Source organism: Lissotriton helveticus, chromosome 7 (assembly GCF_964261635.1).
Source record: "Lissotriton helveticus chromosome 7, aLisHel1.1, whole genome shotgun sequence".
NCBI classification, from domain to species: domain Eukaryota; kingdom Metazoa; phylum Chordata; class Amphibia; order Caudata; family Salamandridae; genus Lissotriton; species Lissotriton helveticus.
Window position 1 is genome coordinate 1,289,366,415 of NC_136068.1, and position 21,836 is coordinate 1,289,388,250.

At 39.1% G+C, this 21,836-nt stretch overlaps 1 protein-coding gene across 2 annotated transcripts in view; it reads left to right on the top strand.

The window, feature by feature from the left end:
- The window catches only part of MYO15B (myosin XVB), an 810,836-nt gene that overhangs the window by 32,819 nt on the left and 756,181 nt on the right, over positions 1–21,836 (top strand). For both annotated transcript variants that reach the window (XM_078654532.1, XM_078654533.1), the window contains exon 2: positions 15,328–15,390. In XM_078654532.1, coding sequence (XP_078510658.1) covers positions 15,328–15,390 — 63 coding nt within the window. The remainder of the gene's footprint in view (positions 1–15,327; positions 15,391–21,836) is intronic.

The following is a 21,836-nucleotide window of genomic DNA, read 5'->3' on the forward strand; positions in this document are numbered from 1 at the left end:
TTTGAAAGGGAAGAAAATAATTTCTTTCGGAAATTACTAAAACTCCCAACCAGAATGACCTTAATCCCAGTACTTATGGACCTTGATATTAAACGTATTGATCATCAAGCAGTGTTAAGACCTTTACTATTCTGGGTTAAGATTTGGTCGACTCCTGAGCTTTCCCACTATAGAGAAGGCCTTGAGGAGATCATGAAGATAGACCAAAGTAAGGAAATACCCTGGTTAAAACATGTTACATCATGAACAAAGAAGTTAGGCCTATCCCATTATTGGGAGGATCCATTACAGTTGACGTCATCTTGTAAGCGACTTCTAAAGTCTACCTTTTGGACCTACATGAATAACAATATCCTACATAGTTCATCAGTTGGGTCCTTAACTTTGAAATTTATAGCCTTTAAAGATGTTGTTCATTTTGAACCTTTTTTGGATGAGGTAGGCCCCCGCTAGTGAAATCCCTATTTCTGCAGTTTAGATATGGGGTTTTACAAACAAATGCAAATATGTCTAGATGGGGTGGAACCAAGGTCGACAGTAGATATGATTTGTGTCCCCTATGTACAAAAGAGGTTAAAGAAAATGATGTACATATCCTTTTTTTCTGCCCTGCATATAAATTAGCCAGGGAACGATGGATTAGGTCTCCCTGTAGGAATTTGGGTATTAGAAGCTGTAGTGAGGCTGAACGCATATTGAAGACTGACACTTCACAACTAGTCGTCTTCTGTGTAAGTAGGTTCCTATTTAATGTATACCTGATTAGGAAGAAAGCAGGGCTAAAATTCTAGAGTCAAAAGTTTACATTCCCATAATGAATAATAAGTAAAAGAGCTATTGCAGCTGCACTTTTCAAAATTGGTTATGTTAATTGTGATTAATGTCTCGTCCCTCCCTGAGACTATTTTCAAACTCTTTTGATGGTATAGATTTTTATATGATGTAGAATGCTTAGTTTTTAAACGTGTCTTTTTAAATGTATTTAAGAAAATAGATAGGTTTTATGGCATATTTGAAACAGATCATAAAGATTGTATATCAATTATCGCCCTTTTCCTTTTTTGTACCTCAACTGTTGGATTATTTGGTACTGTAAAATTAGTATTTTTAAGGTATCTTTTATGGTTATAATTGACCGAAATAAAGATTAATTAATTAAATACATTAAATGTGCCAATCATGAGTAGACCAGTTTTATCATTTTTTAAGGAGTGAGAACAAGCACTTTAGGAATCTATGACATATTATCGAAAGACACAATATCGTAGTACAAAATTATCGACACAAATAAATCGACATCAAAAATATCGACATCCTATACTTATTTAATCACATACACAAATATCGAAAATTAAATATCGCAATACATAAACATCGATATCAATTATATCGACCACATATATATCGCAATATTTAAATATCGATAATTAAAATTTATAAACAGTACGTTGAAAATATCGAGAGTAAAAATATCGACTACAATAATATCGTTATTTAAGCAATATCGAACAATTTTATTATTATTCTATAACACTTTTAAACATTAAAAAATTACTATTAGCACTACAAAAAATAACATTTTACAACTATTTATAAATAAAAATATTTTCACATTTAAAAATAAATGATTTACACATTTATAAGTTATTTCTTTAACATATTATATAAAGGTATGTATGCTCAACATTAATTAGCGTTTACCATATATGGTAATTAATTACACCAACAGTTTTTCGAAAATACAAACCAACGAATCAAAACAGTACAAACATAAACTCACCAATAGCTAACTAATTAGTAACTCCAAAACACTATATAAACAATTACATCCAACAAACAAATTACCTGAGAAAAGTAGAAGACAGGAAAGAATACTGTGGATACATTTGACGACGCCTACAAGAAAACTAAGATTCAACCTACCATTAAGAGGATTGAAAGTAAGTAACTAAATGTAACTTAATTAAAGGAACTGCTAAAATTACACAGTTAGTAAAAAGGACAAATTACTCATACATATGTATTGTATATTATCTCCTACCAGTACAGAAAACTTCACTACTAAAGAACAGAAAAACCTAAGAAGAAAACGACGAAACTACTAACAAAGTAATCATTTTCTATTTTTTCTCGAACAACATTAATTAATTGAAGCTTTAACATTAAAACAGCAAACAGACCTACTACCAAAAATATGGGCTCCATTAGGATATCGGGCGGATTGCCTCCGCCAGGGTGGCGGTGGCCACCGCCACCCAGGCGGAGGCAATCCGCCCGGCAACCACTCTCGTTTTCCCCTCCGCCTGATTAGGATGGCGGAGGGGACAATGGCGGACGGAAATACCGTCCGCCGCTTTACCGCCGCGGTCGCCTTGCGACCGCGGCGGTAATAGATTAATATGGTGGCGGAGTCCAATGGACACCGCCAGCCATATTATGATGGCGAAATGTGTGGGCCTTTCCGCGGCGGCAATGCCGCCACGGAAAGGCATGCGGACATTGCTGCGGGGGCCCCCTGCAGGGCCCCCAGGTTGGCGCCACTGTCGGGGGGCACATGGGGGGTACCTAAGGTACCCCCCACATTTGCATATGCAAAGCGGCAGGCACAGCGCGGTGCCTGCCGCTTTGCATATGCAAATGCGTAAAAGCATTTTTTGCATTGTGGCGGGCGGTGCAGAGTGCACCGCCCGTCACAATGGTAAAACTACAGGATGTGCCCGCCACTGTGGCGGGCACATCCTAATTCCCCCCACGGGACCCCCGCCCTTATGGCGGGCAGTCCCGTTCTCCGATAGGGTGGCGGGCGGACAATGTCCGCCCGTCATCCTAATGGGGCCCTATGTTTCTAAATATGGATTGTAATGATTAATATTTTTTTTACAGATAAAGACATCAAAGAAAATACAGGCCACAACAGAAAATTGAACAGATTGCCTTACACCTACAACAGCATTAAAACTCTGCATAACAAGCAACTAATACAAAGTAAGTCAATTAAATGATGTGACAAACAGTAACTCCTAAAGAATTAAAAATTGCTAACATATTGTACAAATTTATGCATATATCCTTCTTTTTTTCTAGCACCACTACAACATCCACTAACAACAAATATCAAAGAACAGAATTCAACAAACAAAGATACAACTACCAAAGTAAGTATATCCAAACACTTTTCCAAAAGATAAAATACGTAAAAGCTTTAACTTATAGGAAAACATGTAAAAGCTACCCAACAAAATATAAGTAAACAATTAACACAAATAAATGTTTTTTTTCAAGCAAAGAAACACCAGAAAAGACAGACCACAAGGAAAAGAGTAAAGAACATCAAAATCACAGACTAAACTTCAACCAAAGGTAAGCATGCACAATATAAATATTTATAATTCCCACTTAAAATACATATAACTATAACTATAATAACTATACCATATATTTCTTATAGATTTAAAAAGGAGAAAATGACAGAAGGAGCTGAATTTGTTACCAGTCAAAAAGGGAAACTATTACTCTGCTACATGGGTTATACTTATACCCAAGAGAAACAATTTGGGATGAAAGTAAATTGGAAATGTTGCAAATATTACTCTAACAAATGTTATGGAAGAGCAACAACTAGAGAAGCAACTGTCCTTTACACCAGGGAACACAACCACCCTCCAAATGTTACAGAAATAGAAGTCAGAACAGCATTAGAAAACATTAAAGAAGCTAGTACAGGTTCCCAAAAACCTACAAGCCTAATTTTAAAAGAACAAATTCCACAAATCCCAAAAACAGCCACTACCCAAATGCCTAATATAATTTCTCTCAAAAGAACAATATCACGTACCAAAAAAGCAACTACTACTACCACTCCACCACCTAAAACATATAGTGATATAAATTTAACTCATAACCAAACTATAACTTTAAACAAAATACCTTTTATAATTTATGACAATAAAAACAATGAGAAAAGAATAATAATCTTTGGTACTGCTATAAATTTAATAAAACTCGAACAATGCCAAATTTGGATGATGGACGGTACTTTTAACATCTGTCCCAGACCTTTCTACCAACTTTACACAATACATGGCTTATATCAAAACTGTAACATACCTCTACTATATGCACTGCTTCCAAATAAAACTAATTCAACATATATGGATTTATTAAACATTATCAAACAAAAAACAAATGACTATTCCCCAGAAAAAATTATACTGGATTTTGAACAAGCAATGCTCTCAGCTATTTTAAAAATACACCCCCATACTTGTATCCAAGGATGCTATTATCATTTTAATCAGTGTCTTTGGAGGCATTTACAAAAAACTACTCTAAGCATAGAATATGCTACAAGCTCATCTTTTGCATATCAAATAAAAAAACTGATAGCACTAGCTTACGTCCCTGAAACAGATGTGGCCGAACACTACAACCTTTTAATAGACAGCCAATTTTACAAACAAAATGAAGCAAAGTTAAGTCCTCTCTTAGACTACTTTGAGGACACTTGGATAGGTAGACTCCATAGATCTGGCCACAGGAGAAATCCTAAAATCCTAATACCCTGGTGGAATGTTTACAGAAGCACCTTAAATGGAGAATCTAAAACAAACAACGCAGTTGAAGGTTGGCACAATGCCTTCCTCCAATCAACAGGCCGAACTAAACCAACATTAGAAAAATTCATTACATGCCTCCAAAAAGAGCAAAGTTATCAGGAATTAAGAATGGAGCAATCCATTACACAACTAACTCCAAAAACATCCAAACAAACAAAACAAATGCACAAATACCTAGAGCAACAAGTAAAGCTGTACCCTAGCACAACAGGCATGGAATACCTCAATATAATAGCCAAAACACTACTGTAAACTACTGTAAGCCACAAACAATCTCAATAGAAAAATGTTGTAATACAATAATATTACATTCATATAATTTATTTCGAAAAACATTAATGTATGGAATATATATTATATAATTAAATATATATACACACATTAATTATGTTTGAAATAAATAAAACTAAACAATAAACATTAAAACATTACCCACCCACAATTATAAAAATTTAAAATAACTTACCAAAGATATTCCAAATGATGTAGAATCCATTTCCACAAAAATAATCCAGTTTCGAATTCCAGTTACCCAAAAAAAAATGAAAAAATACAAGTGTCCCAAAATAGATAAATCCATTCCACGAAGCTCTTTCGAAATACCATAAAAAACCCGAAAAATGTAAAAATTTAGAAAAAAGGCTCCAGGAAAACCGAAAAAATAGAAGAAGTGTCTACAAACTATTAGTTAATAAAACTAACCAACACTTCTCCCCAAAAAAAAAACGCTTCCTTCGGACATCAGGAACTCCTGCAAGTGAAAGACATAAAAGAAATATTCCCACCCACATAAAATAACACATACAGTCCTACTAAAAGTAATAGCAACATAATATTTTGTATAATAAACTTAAACATCGAAACACTAACTCTACACACAAGCCAATACAACACTAAAAAGTACGTTAAATGTACATCCGCAAACACAACATATCATAATCTCCAATACAACACATTTACTTCTAACAACACTAAATACGACCAAACTACTCTCAAAATTAATTTAAAACACAGTTAAAACATATTAAATAAACCTTACCTTCAGAGACGTGAAGTGTTTCCCAACCGCTAGCTGAACTTCCTCAAAATGACACAAAACGACCTAAAGCGGTTACAAAATAAAGGACCCAAAACTAAAGAAAAAGTTAGAAATTACACACTTATTATTTAATGCAAGCAAAGTATTTGTGAATTTAATAAACCGAGGAATACTATGAAAAAATTGTAATTTATAATTTGTATTAAATTACTTGGAAAAATGTACACAATTTGTAAAATTATAAAAATAAATATTATAAAATACATAATATGTATGATTATAATTGTAAAAATGTTGAAATGGTGTTAAAAATTTTAACGAAATGTTTAACAAAATGTATATAAATAAATGTAATCTACAATATTTTCTTCAATTAAAAATGTTGTTACAAAATGTAATATTAATATATTAATATTAATATAAATACTAAACTATTGTTTATTAACAACATGTATTTGAATATATACATTGTATATGTATTTTTCAAACAGTATATTTTATTTGGATGTATGACGTTACAACTCATACTTTTACAACGCATACCATTACAACGATAATTTTACAACGCAAAAACTATAACAATGCATGTATTTAACACGCATGTTTTTACAACGCAGGTACCTTTACAACGCATACCATTACAACGTAAGTATTGGTAAGTATATAATAATTATTTTAAATTAAATTAATAGAAAATAATATAATTTAATTTAATTTCATGTAATTTAATTTCATTTAATTAAATTAATTTAAATTTAAATTTATTTTAACCCTGTACCCCTGTACTCCAAAAACCCAAAACTGACCCTAAACCCTAAAAATACCCTTTTACCCAAAAACCCAAAACCCAAAACTGACCCAGAACCCTAAAAATACCCCTTTAGCCAAAAACCCAAAACTGACCCTGAACCCTAAAAATACCCCTTTACCCAAAATCCCAAAACTGACCCTGAACCCTAAAAATACCCCTTTACCCAAAAACTGAAAACTGACCCTGAACCCTCAAAATACCCCTTTACCCAAAAACTAAAAACTGACCCTGAACCCTAAAAATACGCCTTTACCCAAAAACTGAAAACTGACCCTGAACCCTAAAAATACCCCTTTACCCAAAAACTGAAAACTGACCCTGAACCCTAAAAATACCCCTTTACCCAAAAACTGAAAACTGATCCTGAACCCTAAAAATACCCCTTTACCCCAAAACCCAAAACTGACCCTGAACCCTAAAAATACCCCTTTACCCAAAAACCCAAAACTGACCCTGAACCCAAAAAATACCCCTTTACCCAAAAACCGAAAACGGACCCTGAACCCAAAAAATACCCCTTTACCCAAAAACTGAAAACTGACCCTGAACCCTAAAAATACCCCTTTACCCAAAACCCAAAACTGAGCCAGAACCCTAGAAATACCCCTTTACCCAAAAACCAAAAACTGACCCTAAACCCTCTAAATACCCCTTTACCCAAAAACTGAAAACTGACCCTGAACCCAACAAATACCCCTTTACCCAAAAACTGAAAACTGACCCTGAACCCAACAAATACCCCTTTACCCAAAAACTGAAAACTGACCCTGAACCCTAAAAATACCCCTTTACCCAAAAACCCAAAACTGAGCCAGAACCCTAAAAATACCCCTTTACCCAAAAACCAAAAACTGACCCTGAACCCTCTAAATTACCCCTTTACACAAAAACTGAAAACTGACCCTGAACCCTAAATATACCCCTTTACTCAAAAACCTAAAACTGACCCAGAACCCTAAAAATACCCCTTTACCCAAAAACTGAAAACTGACCCAGAACCCTACATATACCCCTTTACCCCAAAACTGAAAACTGACCCTGGACCCTTAAAAATATCCCTTAAAAAAAAACCAAACATATAAAATGTAATTTTTAATTATATACTTACCAATACTTACGTTGTAATGGTATGCGTTGGTAAAAAATGCGTTGTAAATACATGCGTTGTAATAGTTTTACCGTTGTAAAAATTTCATTGTAATGGTAGTGCGTTGTAAAAGTTGCATTGTAATGGTTGTTTCCCATTTTATTTACTTCTAACAATACTTATGTTTATTAAATATGTATTCTTTGAATTAAGTTATATTAACAATATTGTTTGAAATGTTTAATAAAATTTACACAAATTACACAAATATATGAATAAATATATATGTAAAAAATATATGTTATTGTAATGTTTATTGTTGTTCTTTCTCATGTGAATAAAAAAATTCTTTTGTTAAAAAAAAACTACAGTATTTAATATTTTACTTCACTACAAGATGTATTTAATGACATTTCAATCTACATAACTTTACTATTACCACTCCAGTCTACATTAAATTGGTGTAGGTGCAGGACACTAATTAAATATAATTTACTATTCCCACTCCAGTCACCATTAAATTTGGGTAGGTGGTGGACACTAATTAATTATAATTTAATATTCCCACTCCAATCTACATTAATTTGGGGTAGGTGCTGGACACTAATTAAATAGATATTACAATTCCCACTCCAGTCTACATTAATTTGGGGTAGGTGCTGGACACAAATTAAATATAATTTAATATTCTCACTCCAGTCTACATTAATTAGAGATAGATGGTGGACACTAATTATATATAATTTACTATTCCTACTCCATTCTACATTAGGAATACTTTAGTACACTATTTACATATACATTTAAATTCCCACTCCAAGGTACATAAAATGCATGTATATATATGTTTAGTTAAATAAAAATAGATACCTTAAACACTATATACAATAATAATGTAAAAAAATAAAATCTTTTCTAATTAATAATGTTTTTTTTCACAATTCAAATGTAGTATAATATACAAAACTGTACAGCAATATAGATTGTAAACAATTTTACTCACTCCATACACTCAACAAACAAATATACTTAAACCAAATGTTTAAATATGAATTAAATGTTAAAAAGTATTCCAAATATTTATATCAAATAAATAGTAAAACATATTAGAAAGTAGAACAATATTGTAAATTATTATAGAAAAAATTTCGCAATTTATTTCAATTTTTTTTCGAAATTCGAAATTTTGAATTTGTATTTAATGTACATATTAGTTTAATAAATGTTTTGACATATTTAAAAAAAGTTTTTTAAAAAATATATATTTAAATTAAAAAAGTATTCCAAATATTTATATCAAATAAATAGTTAAACATATTAGAAAGTAGAACAATATTGTAAATTTTTATAGAAAAAATTTCGCAATTTATTTCAAATTTTTTTTCGAAATTTTGAATTTGTATTTAATGTACATATTGGTTTAATAAATGTTTTGACATTTAAAAAAAAAATTTTTAAATATATATTTAAATTAAAAAATATTTTGAATTATTTATTACATTTTTTCCAAATAAATTTAAAATTTAAAACACTTATTTTAATGCATAATTATTTAACCATTTTAATATTTTTCTCCAATTTAAATATATTTATTTATAAACATTTTTTATATAATATTAATTTAAAAAAATTAATATAAAATAACATCTATTTCAAATCTCAATTTTGTTTTAAATTTAATGTGAAAACATAATTTTAAAATTATTTGTTATTTTTTAAATTATAAATTTTTAAGTTTTAAATGTTTTTTTTATTTTATTATATTTTTTAAATTAAAAAAATAAAAAAATAAACATTTTTTAAAACACTCTCCACCCTTATCCCCTATAAACCCAACATCCCGCTCCTAAATTTATATATAAATTAATTAATTTTTATATAAAATGTATTTTATATAATATTTTTTTTAATTTAAAAATAAAATAAAAAATCTACAATTTTATATTTATAATATATACATTTTTAATACACTCCCCACCCTTATCCCCTATAAACCCAACATCCCGCTCCTAAATTTATATATCAATTAATTAATTTTTATATAAAAAAAAAATTAAATATCTTTTTTTGTAATATTTTCTAATTAAAATAAAAATTATGGAATTTTATATTTATAATATATACATTTTTAATACACTCCCCACCCTTATCCCCTATTAACCCAACATCCCGCTCCTAAATGTATATATGTTTTTTTATTTTTTTATTATTTTTTATAGGTACACATTACTATTAATAAATTCTAATTATTACTAATTATTACACAACAATAACACATATTACTACATAATTATTACAATATATTTTATTTGGATATTTTTACTATTTATCGATATTTCTTTACAACGATATTTTTACTTAGATATTTTTGTTATCGATATTTCAGCACACATACTTATTACGATATTTTTGTAATCGATATTGGTGATTCCGATATTTTTCATCATCGATATTTAAACTTCGATATTATGTCACTTCGATATTAAAAGTTCGATATTATGTCTGCGTACCGCACTTTAGCATTGGTCAGCAGTGGTAAAGTGCACAGAGTCCTAAAGCCATCAAGAACGAATTTCAAGAAGGGACATAGTGCAGCTATGGGACAGCAGAAATACCCAACTATGGAGCAATGGGCGACCAACATGGACTGGTGTATGCTGGCTAAGAAATATGTCTACAGAGCCCGGGTTTACCCAAGGAAATTTTAGATAGTATAAGGTTCATGGCAAGAATGCAGAAACGGAGACTATCTTTCGCAGATGTGGGAGGAATGGAAAGAAACTGGGACCGGTGTGACTCCGAAAGCCTGGGAGAATTCACTGTGAACCAACTCCGCAATATTGGAGGGATATGTAGGGGGATTGGGCATTGGTCTGTGTATTCATCAACAAGTTCAAAGTGGCTCTGAGACGTATCAAATTGAATATTATTTTTGTGAAATGTAAACGATCAATAAAAAGTTTAATAAAAAACGCATTTCTGAATACAGGTGGGGAGTATATAAACAGTTTTGGGGGAGACCACCCTCAAGCTGCCAGGTTTAACACCCACAAACACCCACCAACTGTCTGCAATAACTCACTTACCCCCTACTGATAATACCAACTAACTTCTGTAAATTTAACATACCACAAAAAAAGCAGAGTAAATGCCAGTTGCGGCCGGCATTAATCAGCGGACCAGGGGTCATGCAGGGAGGGGGTGGTAAAATAATAAATTTAAAAAACATACCTGTCCGCCGGCAGGATGTCACGTTTTCCCGGCTCTTGCTTCTATTCTCCTGACTCTGGTAGGAACAGGAATCAGGCACCCTCCCTCCCCTCCCCATTGCAGCCTGCATAGAGAAAGGGCAGAGTGCGCATGGCTGGTTTGGGCGGCCCCAGAGGGCCGACCAAACCAGTCGTGCTCACTAAGGAGCGGGCACACCACTCCTCCCCTGCTCAGCCTTGCTTCTAGAGACTCCCCGATCAACCAAACACTTCTGCTTTCTGCGAGAAGCAGAAACATAAACTGGTACTTTTACCATTTTATGTTTCTGTTTTTCGCACTGCGAGAAAGCAGTGGGGCAATGCTCCTCTACCCTAGTGGAGGAGCCGCCCCTGGTAAATGCATGGAGTGTTCATCAAGAGTACAAGATTAATCCCAATAACCACCAATAAACACTGGACTTCCACTAACTTGACTATGCTGCCCAGCAAAACATGGAAAACAAGCTGTTTAATTACAAGCAGTATGTGAGCGCCTCAGGTGAGTGGAAGAACCTGCTTTGAATGCGTCCAGCCAGCCTCTAGCTGGAAATGCAGGCTCTAAGCAAGCACAAGTATGGGTCCCTTTCAGTTGAAAATGGTGAAATACAGTTACACTGGCATGGGCTGCTTGCTTATGAACATCAGATATTCTGCTGTATATGAAGGTAGCAAAAAAAAAGTCTGCTTGAGTTCAATGTGAGGCAGGAGAGGCGTCCCATGTCCTGGAAGAAAACTTTCAATGCTTCAGGGCAATTGCTTTTTTTTCCTCACAGAAACAAGCAATCCCAATTCCCCAATGAATGGTTTGTTTCTGTGAAACAAAAGCAATGTTGAGGAGGCTGCCTCAATGTGGCGGTGTTGATGTTTTCGCTGAAAGAAGGTAAAAATTCCCTTCAAGAGCAACAAAGAACACCAGCTCAGGAACTGACACACCCACACTACAGCAGTATGACTAACATTGTTCAGAAGGTTGCCCATTATGTCTAAAAAGAAAAAAGAAAAAACGTTTGGTACAATGATTCTAACAAAACATAAAAAATGACAGAAGACAAGTAAGACATATGGAACAACTTTGGAGGAACTACCCAAGCCCTACCCACCTCAAACAGTTGAGAAAACACAGAATCTCATACAAAAAGGCGATCTTGAATACCAAAACAACAGCGATCAGATCTGATTTAGACAGAGCAAAGAACAGGCCCAGAAAACTCTTCAACATAATAAAATTTCAATCAGGAGAACCTGCAGAACCCACAAGTACAAGCAATCCAACACACACCTATGACGACTCCTGCACTTTCATTAAAGATAAAATTGCAACTATTAGCAACTCTATTCAAATCCAAGCCAGTACCCAGTGCCCGGGAGTCCATCAATCCCACTCTCATAGTGCACAGCAGGAAGACTGACCAACACACTTCAATTGTCCCAAGAAAAAAACTGACCTTTCCGGAACAGTTTTAGAACAGTGTCTGAGGGGACTATACAGAAAACCATTCAGGCAATAAACCCTACGACAGATTTCAATGATCCCATTCCCTCCCATCTACTGAAAGAGATCCACCAAGCCCTAACTACCTTATAGACAAACATCATAAAAGCATCTTTCCAATAAGGCTCCCTCCCAGAATGCTTGCAGATCGGCCAAGTATCTCCGCTCCTAAAAAATACGGGCACTGACCAGACTTACTTAAGCAACTTCCGCACAGTCTCCAGTTTGCCTTTCCTGTCCAAACTGATAGAAAAATATGGCCATGATCAGCTATGTAAACACATCTAGAATTTTGACCTATTAGACAAACACCTGGATACAATACCGAGGTTGCCATTCTAAACATCCTAGATGATATACATACATCTCTAGACCAAAACAAATCCTGTCGCCTAATACTTATAGATTTATCAGTAGCGTTCAACATGGTCAGCCACAAACTCAGAATGGGCCTATATGGAGCTGTCCTTAATTGGTTCACCTCCTTCCTGCAGAACAGATAACAAAGAGTCAAAATAGGCAGCACTGTATCGGATGTAACAGACATCAACAGGCACATTACACAAGTATCTACAATCTCTCCCAATGCTCTTCGATCTATACTTGGAACCACTCACTGAAATCCTTAAAGAATCACAAATCTCTTATCACATGTATGCTGATGACACTCAGCTCTACATAAAACCCTCCTCTCAAGAAGATTTCCAGAGACTGGATGACACCCTAAGAAAAACACAAGACTGGCTGGCACTCAAAAATCTTAAACTAAATCTTCAGAAAACAGAATTCCTTCTTTTTGCCCTACCCATTAGATCTCAACAGCCACAACCTTGTTCTCTTAACATCAAATCGCTAAACTACACCCCAACCATCGAAGTGTGTGCCACACAGCGTTGGAATAAGCTTCCGATTTCCCTCCACTTGAGCCTGTCGGAGCTTGAATTCCGCAAATCCCTTAAACCTTTCTTTTCAGTTCATAAGCTTCTGCCTTAGACCTTCTGCTCTCTGTTCAATTAGCGCCGGGACACCCCATTGGGATAGCTGCGCGCTTTATAAAATACACAAATAAATAAATAAATAAACCATCTGTGACTAAAATCACTAGACATCCCACTAGACTCAAATCTAAACATGTGAGATCACATACAAGCTGCAACCAGAAACGCTAACCTACATCTGCACCTTCTAAGAAAACTAAAACCCTTCATACCACTAGAAGACCTCAAAACAGCGGTGCAATCTCTAGTGCTCTCAAGGCTAGACTATGGGAATGCCAAACTCCTAGGTCTACCTATATCGAGCCTAGCCCTGATGAAAGTGAAATTAAATGCAGCAGCAAGGCTTCTAACTGCCACACGTCATTATGATTACATTTCCCCATTACTCAGAACCCTCCACACGCTCCCAGATGAAGCCAGGATCCAACTGAAGGTTGCATGCACAACACACAAACCTCTAAACAATTCTGGTCCTAGTACTTGGCGAATGGGATCAAGCTATCAGGAGGTAGAAAGGATTCGAGGAACGCTAAATCCCTCCTACTAGAACTACCCAGATTCAAATAAGGAAAAAGTATGGCGGCACTTTTGCCGGAACGGCCTCAAAAATTTGGAACTCCCTGCCACCCTCAACGAGAGCAATTACCTCTCTCAGGCTCTTTCAGAAGGAAGTAAAAGCTCTACTACTAGTAAAACATGTGGCATAAGAGAACAATTGAAACTGTCCTTTTTCACCTTATTTGATACCGTACCCTGTTGTGTTTTACCGTGCTCTTCGAATTCTATGTACATCATAGATGAAGTGATCTTTGTTCTTACTGTACTGCAACCCTCATCATGTTTCTTGTTGTACAGTGCTCTGATACCGTGATGGTCACATCCATGCTCTATAAAACTCAATAAATAAAAATAAATACATTTAACAGATTGGTCCTTCGGGGCTGGCAGAGACTTCATAGCCCTAGCAGCTTTTTAGCCATCTGCCAAACTTAAAATGAACCCCATAATCTGTGACTTCATCCTGAATGCATCTGCCACCTCCATAACCTGTTCCCTCTCCACCTCCTCCATCCTCCCGTCTCTCTCTTTATTTATTTGAAGGTTTTTATGGAGCGCAGACATTCATTCCAACCAGATATCATGGCGCTAGTAACTACCATTTGATTTCAGAAGAAGGTGGAAGTCAGAACTACATTGGTCAGGGTAGAGCCGTGTCTTTTCCTGAATACGACATAGTGCTCGATGCATCGAATGTCAAGGGGGAACCGGTTCATTGATCTTTATAACTTTAGCTATGGTCACACTGGATGATCTCAAATTTCTTGTAGGTTGTTGAAATTCAACCCTATTTCTAAGTTCAGAGGGCCAGAGTCATGCAAAGACCTATACTTGTAACAGAGTAGCTTAAACTGTGCCCTCTTACATTTTGGCAGCCAGTGCAGTGATTTTAAACAAGGAATTGCAGATTCACATTTACATTTATTGCACATTAGTTTAGCGGCGGCATTGTGGATGGTTTGAAATATTCTGCCACGCCCATATACAATGTGTTTTTTATAGTCCAGGCGACTGATTATCAGAGCCTGGACAACCGCGCGGCGCCAATCTACCGGAATCCATCTAAACAGCTTTTTAAGAAGTCTTTCATCCTCTTATTTCAAGTTCTAAGCTATCGACTGATTTGTTGTGAGGCATAGGCCTTACAGAGGGTAATTGTGACCGTATTCATGCATCAAGTACACGTTTGACACACAGCTACCCAACACCTCTGACTTTCTCTGTTGATTTAATGCTACCCTTCCTAGGTGTGTATCGTTACTTGTTGATGGACTAATCAAACATGTTAAATGTACCTCTCTAATGCATTATTATATTTTGTAAAGCGCTTTTCACCCTTGTGAATAATATCACTCCTAAGGAAAGCCAATATAAAAAAAAAATACAAAGAAATCCATTCATTTCTGTTTCTGAATGCTGTATTTCCTTGGAGTTTTCAACACCTTATTGTTGTCCTTGTTTCGGTGTTCCCAAAATAGCATTCTAAGGACAGACAGCAGAGGGGGCAACCGTGCGACAGACATCCAGGAATGCCAGGGATGGTAAGTGAAGTATTTCTTGATTCCTCCAGCTGTGTTGACAACCTTACTTCATGGCATCGTGGGTACGGTTTCCAGGCATGAGATTAAGTGTGACAATATAGTGCATTCTGGATAAAGTAGTCTTGCTCTGCTACTATTGGCCTAACTAGGTCAGTACACTTGATAGCAGTTATTTGTAAGTGAAAATCAGAGGAATGTGAATATGAATGTAGATAGTGTCTGTAATGGCACATGGAGCATTGGGTGTTTCATAGAGTCACACGCATGTGTTATTATAGTCAAGCTGATGGAGGTTATGTCCACATTTACTATGTCTGATGCATTTCCCTGTTTTCGGGAAGGTACCAGGACACTTCTGCTCAATGCGTTAAGAGGAATGAAAAGCACTTGTGTCCATGTGATGACCTAAGCTTCAGGAAACAATATTTATTTGTTGGAGTGCCTTAGTAGGATTAACTGTGTGGAGGACTGCACTGTGTAACTATGGGTGTGGCCTAATGTGCACAATAATACCGTGTTTGATCAAGTATTAGGTTTCTAATAAACAGGAACTGCATCCAATAGCAGTCCTGGTAAAATCACGCAAGCCACAAAATATTTATTTAACAGTGTGTGTGGCTTCCTTATCTGGGGTCATTGCCTTTAATAACTCTTGCAAGTTATTGTGTTCAAACGTAAATGGCAAATACTCGTAGGAAGTTCAGACTGTGCTCTGCCTAGAACCATCAGAAGGTTGGGCAGGCTGCAGGATGAGTTGCAGCCTGGTTTGTTTACTTCAGGGTAAACACTTCCAAGGGCACTTTCTATAGTGGTGGCCGAGGTGCTTTGAGCACAGATGTGACATTACACAGGTTTGAAAGTATAAGTGCATGAGTAACCCAAATACACCAGATATGAACTTTGGGTACTGACAATATGTTGCAGTACAATGATTTATTATGGGTTCATTTGAGCATAATTTCTCAGCAGATAAACAATTGCTGATGTTCAAACAAATTAGTGTATATTTGTTTAGCATAGTTATTAAGGTTTTAATAACAATCAGTGTTTGTATATAACTTCAACGTGCTCGAAAGAGTAATTATTTTATACAAAGATGTTCTCTGGAAAAATTGCAATATCCCTTCCTTACTTCACATTCATAGTCCACATCACATTCATTCAGTTCCAGAATTTTACACCACTGTCAATCTTACGTCTGTTTCGTATTGGCACAAAACCTGTAGTCAGTAGATTGATGGCTGAAATGTATTAAAAAATAATATGTTTTATCAAAAAACCATTACATAAAAACAGTTTTTAATAAAAAAATCACAGTGATATGGGAAGCACTGAAACCCACATTACGAGGGGTAGATATTGCCTGGTGTGCGGCGGCTCGGAAGCAGCGTCGGGCAGATCTGGAGCGCGCTGAGGCTGAGATTGAGGAGTTGGAGTGCCAGGGACGTACGGCGGGTGAGAATCCGGGGGTGAGCCGGCTCATTCTGGTGTAACAATACTACGCGACCCTCCTCCTGGATGAGGCGCGGCAGGTATGGCTTGCCACGCGCAGCAGAATTTGTCAGTGGGGGGATAAGTCCGGCAAAATACTGCATAGGCTCTGCCAGGGCACCTTTCATGCGCAGACTTTGCAGAGGATACTTGATGGAGCAGGTGCCCCACTGACAGACCCAGGGGAGTCGGCGGAGAGTTTCGCTGCATACTATGCAGACTTATATGCCCCGAAGGAGTGCCTGCCGGAATATATGGTGGACAAGTTTATAGCGGACTTGCCTACTTAAGCAGTATCGAATGAGGTGCAGGATCGGTTGGAGCTCCCCCTGACGGATGAGGAACTGGGCACAGCCCTGTGTGAGCTCAATTCGGGGAAAGCCCCCGGTCAGAATGGATTCCCCAGTGAGTTCTTCAAGAAATATCATGTATAGTTAGCCCCTCATTATCGGGCGGCGTTGGAGGAGGCCAAGGAACAGGGCAGACTCCCTCAGGATTGGAGGCATGCAGAAGTGGTGGTATTCCACAAGCCGGATCGAACCCCAGAACATCATGCCTCATATCACCCGATTTCACTTTTGAATGTCGAAGCCAAAGTCTTGGCCAAGGCATATGCCAACCGGCTTCTTCCTCATATCTCAGAGCTTATTCACCAGGATCAGGCCGGCTTTATGCCTCATAGGGCGCCCAGACCAGGCACAATATTCAACAGACGCATGTGGCGGTGGAGGCGGTCTGACAGACTGGGAAACAGGCTGCACTCCTCCTCGCTGACATGGACAGGGCTGAGCTGGCTCTATCTGTTCTTGTTACTGCCGCGGCTCAATCTCGGGGCTCCTTTCCTGTCCTATCTGCGTCTTCTCTACACTGATTTGACGACTTCGGTACGAGTGGCGGGAGCGATCTCATCCAGGTTTCCTATTCGGCGAGGTACTCGGCAGGGGTGCCCCCCCTCGCCCTACTTATTTGCCTTAGCTATGGAGCCTCTGGCGGCATGGGTTCGCATTGATGCACAGTTGAGCGGGTTTGAGTGGGCACAGGAGCCGTCCGACAGGTTCACATTGTACGCAGATGATGTCCTTTTTTTTCTTACGGATCTCAATAGATCAGGGCTGCGTCTCCTGCGGATAATGCAGATCTTCGGCGAGTCATCTGGGCTCTACATGAACCCTCGCAAGTCCACATTATGTGTGCCTGGGGGGCAAACACGAGTGGGTAGTTGGGCATCTTCACTCCAGGTAGCAGTGGGGGGGGTCTCAAGTATCTGGGGGTTTTCCTGTCGGAGGTCCCGGCCGTATCCTGGGAGCGGAACTTGTCGTCAGTGTGGGAACATGTGCGGGCGGATCTCAAAATCTGGTCACGTATGCCGCTTAATATCTATGGTAGGTCGGCGATCTTTAAAATGGTGGCACTCCCCCGCCTGCTGTATCAAATGCAAAATCACCCGTATCCTATTTCGACCGGATGGTTCCGGCAGGTGAACGCCGCCTTAGGGCAGTTTTTGTGGGGGGGTGGAGCGGTGTGAGTGGCATTGCACACGTGTTTCCTCCGCCAATTGTGGGGGACTGGCGACCTCAGATATCCTTTCCTACTATCAGGCCTCCCACCTTCTGGTCTTGAACGAGTGGTGGTATGGTGACAGGGGGGACCCGGCGTACGCCATGGAACGCTACTTGATGGGATCCCATACGTTACATACCATTCTTTACACGGCGTCGTTGCGAAGTGCGCTGCCGACGGCCACTCGGGTGGTGTTTCGCATCTGGCGGCAGGCTTTGCGCCGGATGGGTTGGTGTAATACCCTAAGTGCAGAGACCCCCTTGTGGTACAATGGGCGATTTTCCCAGCCTGGTGACGTTGCAGGGCTTTGGGGGATGGGACAACATAGGCATTTCGACTCTGCGAGATGTACTGCGGGGTACGACACTTAAGTCCTTTCAGGATCTTCGGGAGGAATTTGGTATGCCTCGGTCCCAGTTTTTTAGATACCTCCAATTTTGTCATGCACTATCCCCCAGCCTGGAGGGGTTGGAGTTCCTCCCTGATTTTAGCCTGTTGGAGGCGAAAGTTTTCAAGGGGGACCTGGAGACAAAGAAAATATACTGCATTTACCAGTGACTGGTTACACACTGTTCCCCCACGCTTCAGAGACTCCGGGAGCTATGGGAGGTGGATGTAGGCGAGTTAGAGGAGGAGGACTGGAGAGAAGCTCTGCCCGCCCCCAGGGGTGCCACCATAGCAATGCGTCTCCGCCTCATCCAATTTAAGTACTTACACAGAGTCTACTTCACCAGGGTTTGGCTCTGGCGGGCGGGACTGATTGCCTCACCGGACTGCCTCCGCTGTAACAAGGAGGAAGGGTCGTTCATACATACAGTCTGGAGTTGTGGATCCCTGGAACGGTTCTGGAGGGGGGTCTTGGCCTGTTTATCCGAGGTATTGGGATGGGTGCTCCCACGTACGCCACAGTTTGCCCTGCTGCATGTAATGGATGTGGTGGGGGGCAACATCTACAAAAGGCACCTAATGCTACTCGGCCTTACATCGGCCAAAAGAGACATTGCTAAGGGGTTGAAGGACTCACAGGCCCCGTCCGTGGCAGTCTGGAAGAGGGGGTTAGAATTTTGTATGGGGCTGGAGCAGCCAATATTCGTGGTATGGGGATGCCCGCGAAAACATTCTAAAATCTGGAAGCGCTGGGCCGACTATAGGGGTCTGTGGCTTGAACCCCCTGTGGAGCAGGAGGACCTCCCCTGGGAGGGATAATGGGACAGGAAGTACTGAGCTGAGGGACATGGGGCTAGGGAGGCGGGTGTGCGTGTACATGTCATACTTTTTTCTCTGTATACTTCTCGATATCAGGGGGTAGAGACTGGTGGTGGTTGTGTAACTCTGGGGGGGTGGGGGTAGTTGGGGCAGGGGAGAGTGGGGGGGCTGGGGCTTTGGGGTGGGATGAGTGAGGGAGGGGGGTTGTTAAAAGAGTGCTTGGTTATCCACTTGCCAGTTTGTGCTTGTAAAGTGAAAAGCTGAGTGCTTTTTAGGTCTCGCGACCTATCGATCGGAGCGAGAATTCAAGCGGCGAAAACATCATGAAACCACCAGCTTTTTGCTGGCGTTTTCATGGCGTTTTCATGCAGTTCATGTGAACCACGTGAGCAACATGCACGCGCATTCACGGCCAGGGCTTCTCCTCCCCTAATTATTCATGGCCGGCTGCAGGCCGGCCGTACTTTCAGTTTCCCGCTTCTCCTCCCCTAATCATTCATTCCCGGCCGCTCACAGCACATTAAAGGGCTTCGCCCAGCGTGCGCTCTGCATTCTCTCCCCAGCCAGCTTCCCCCAGGCCGTGTTCCCTCATCCCTCGCACCCCCTCCTCCTTCAGGCCCCCACCATTTGCTTCCATTTGTTTTTGCTTGTTTTTAAATGTCTTCCGTCCCCTTTCTTGCACTCCTTCCTATTCCCTCGGTTCCCGCGTTTCTTTTTCTTTCTTCTGTCATCCCCTCCCATCCATCCGTACTCCCTAGCTTGCTTGCTCTCAGCCTTACTTCCCCGACTCCCTCCTATCATCCCTCCCGCTTTTATATCGTCTGGTGATTTCGTTTTGCGTATCCAGTGTTAACTTCAATATGTTTTGTTAATAACATAGCATAGTAAATCCGACGCTCAATTCGGTGAATACTGGTGGTGTGTTGGGGGGGTCGTCACAATACCTTTCATTACATCGTCGCCTTTCGAAATGAAGACTACAGTACCGGAGTGCAAGAAAGCAGGGAAACGAACTAGTCACATTTGCCGTCGGACACCGCCCGACTAATATTCCATATTACAGACTCCCTTGCTTCTTACGCCACAGAGCCACGCCGCGCGCCGCTGGTGCGCCATGTCCAAGCCAGAGTTGTAAGACTAGCCAAAGACGCACAACTCCAGCATTTCTTCCTTCGCTGCGTGCCTGGCTGTGCACGCCAGGGGCGCGCGCATGCTGCAAGACGGCTACACGAACATGTCCAGTCATAGCAGACGCAAGTGACGGTCTTTTTGGTGTATTCTGGGACTTGTTGTTTTGCCGTTCACGATAGTTGATCAAACGCACGAAGCAGACGGTGGGCTGCTCATACGAAATCCATACTCCAGACCAAAGGAAAGTATAATTGCCACTGGCTCCAGAGCCGGCCCTTGCTCCAACAGCGCCATCGCCACTGCTAGTTAATGAAGCGAGGCAGCAGCCCGTTCTCACTGGCTGGCTAGCTATATTAAAGCAGCGGCAAGCCTCGTATATACATCGCCAAGGTAGAAGGAAACTGGTTTGCAGTAAGTTTTTATCGTCTAGCCCGCCCATGCGAGATACCGCACGGCCCGGCTGCCTCACACAGCCAATTAAAACGGAGGACATTCTTCCAAGTCAGATTGTGCTTCTCGTATTAAAAAGAATAAAAAACAAGCATTGGCATAGCCAATAGGTATCGCTTGTGGGACCTTATAAGTATTTAGTTACAAGGATATTGTGCTGCCAAACAAAATACTTATAAGGTCCCACAAGCGAGACCTATTGGCTATGCCAATGCTTGTTGATACTGTCATGGTTGTTCCCTGCAGTGGTCCCTGGGTTACAGGGCCCTGCATCATATGTGCAGTCAGACAATAAAATGTGTTAAAAAAAAAAAAATCACAGTGAAGCAATTACAATACATTCAGTATTTAAAACCAAATAATCATATTAAAATACAAAAAATATTGCACGAGAGTTTAAAAACAGACAGTAACATTTGTCATCAGTTGCCACAATCGAAGAGAGAATTAAACCACCTAAGTCCTAGTTCTATACAAATCCTAGGCATCTAAGGTCATGTTGTATACAAACAAATTTGTGGCTACAATGAGAGCGTTAACGCGTTTCGAAGGAATAATAGTATAACACCTACTTTTTCAAAGCAGCAGTTTTGTTATTATAGTTCTTT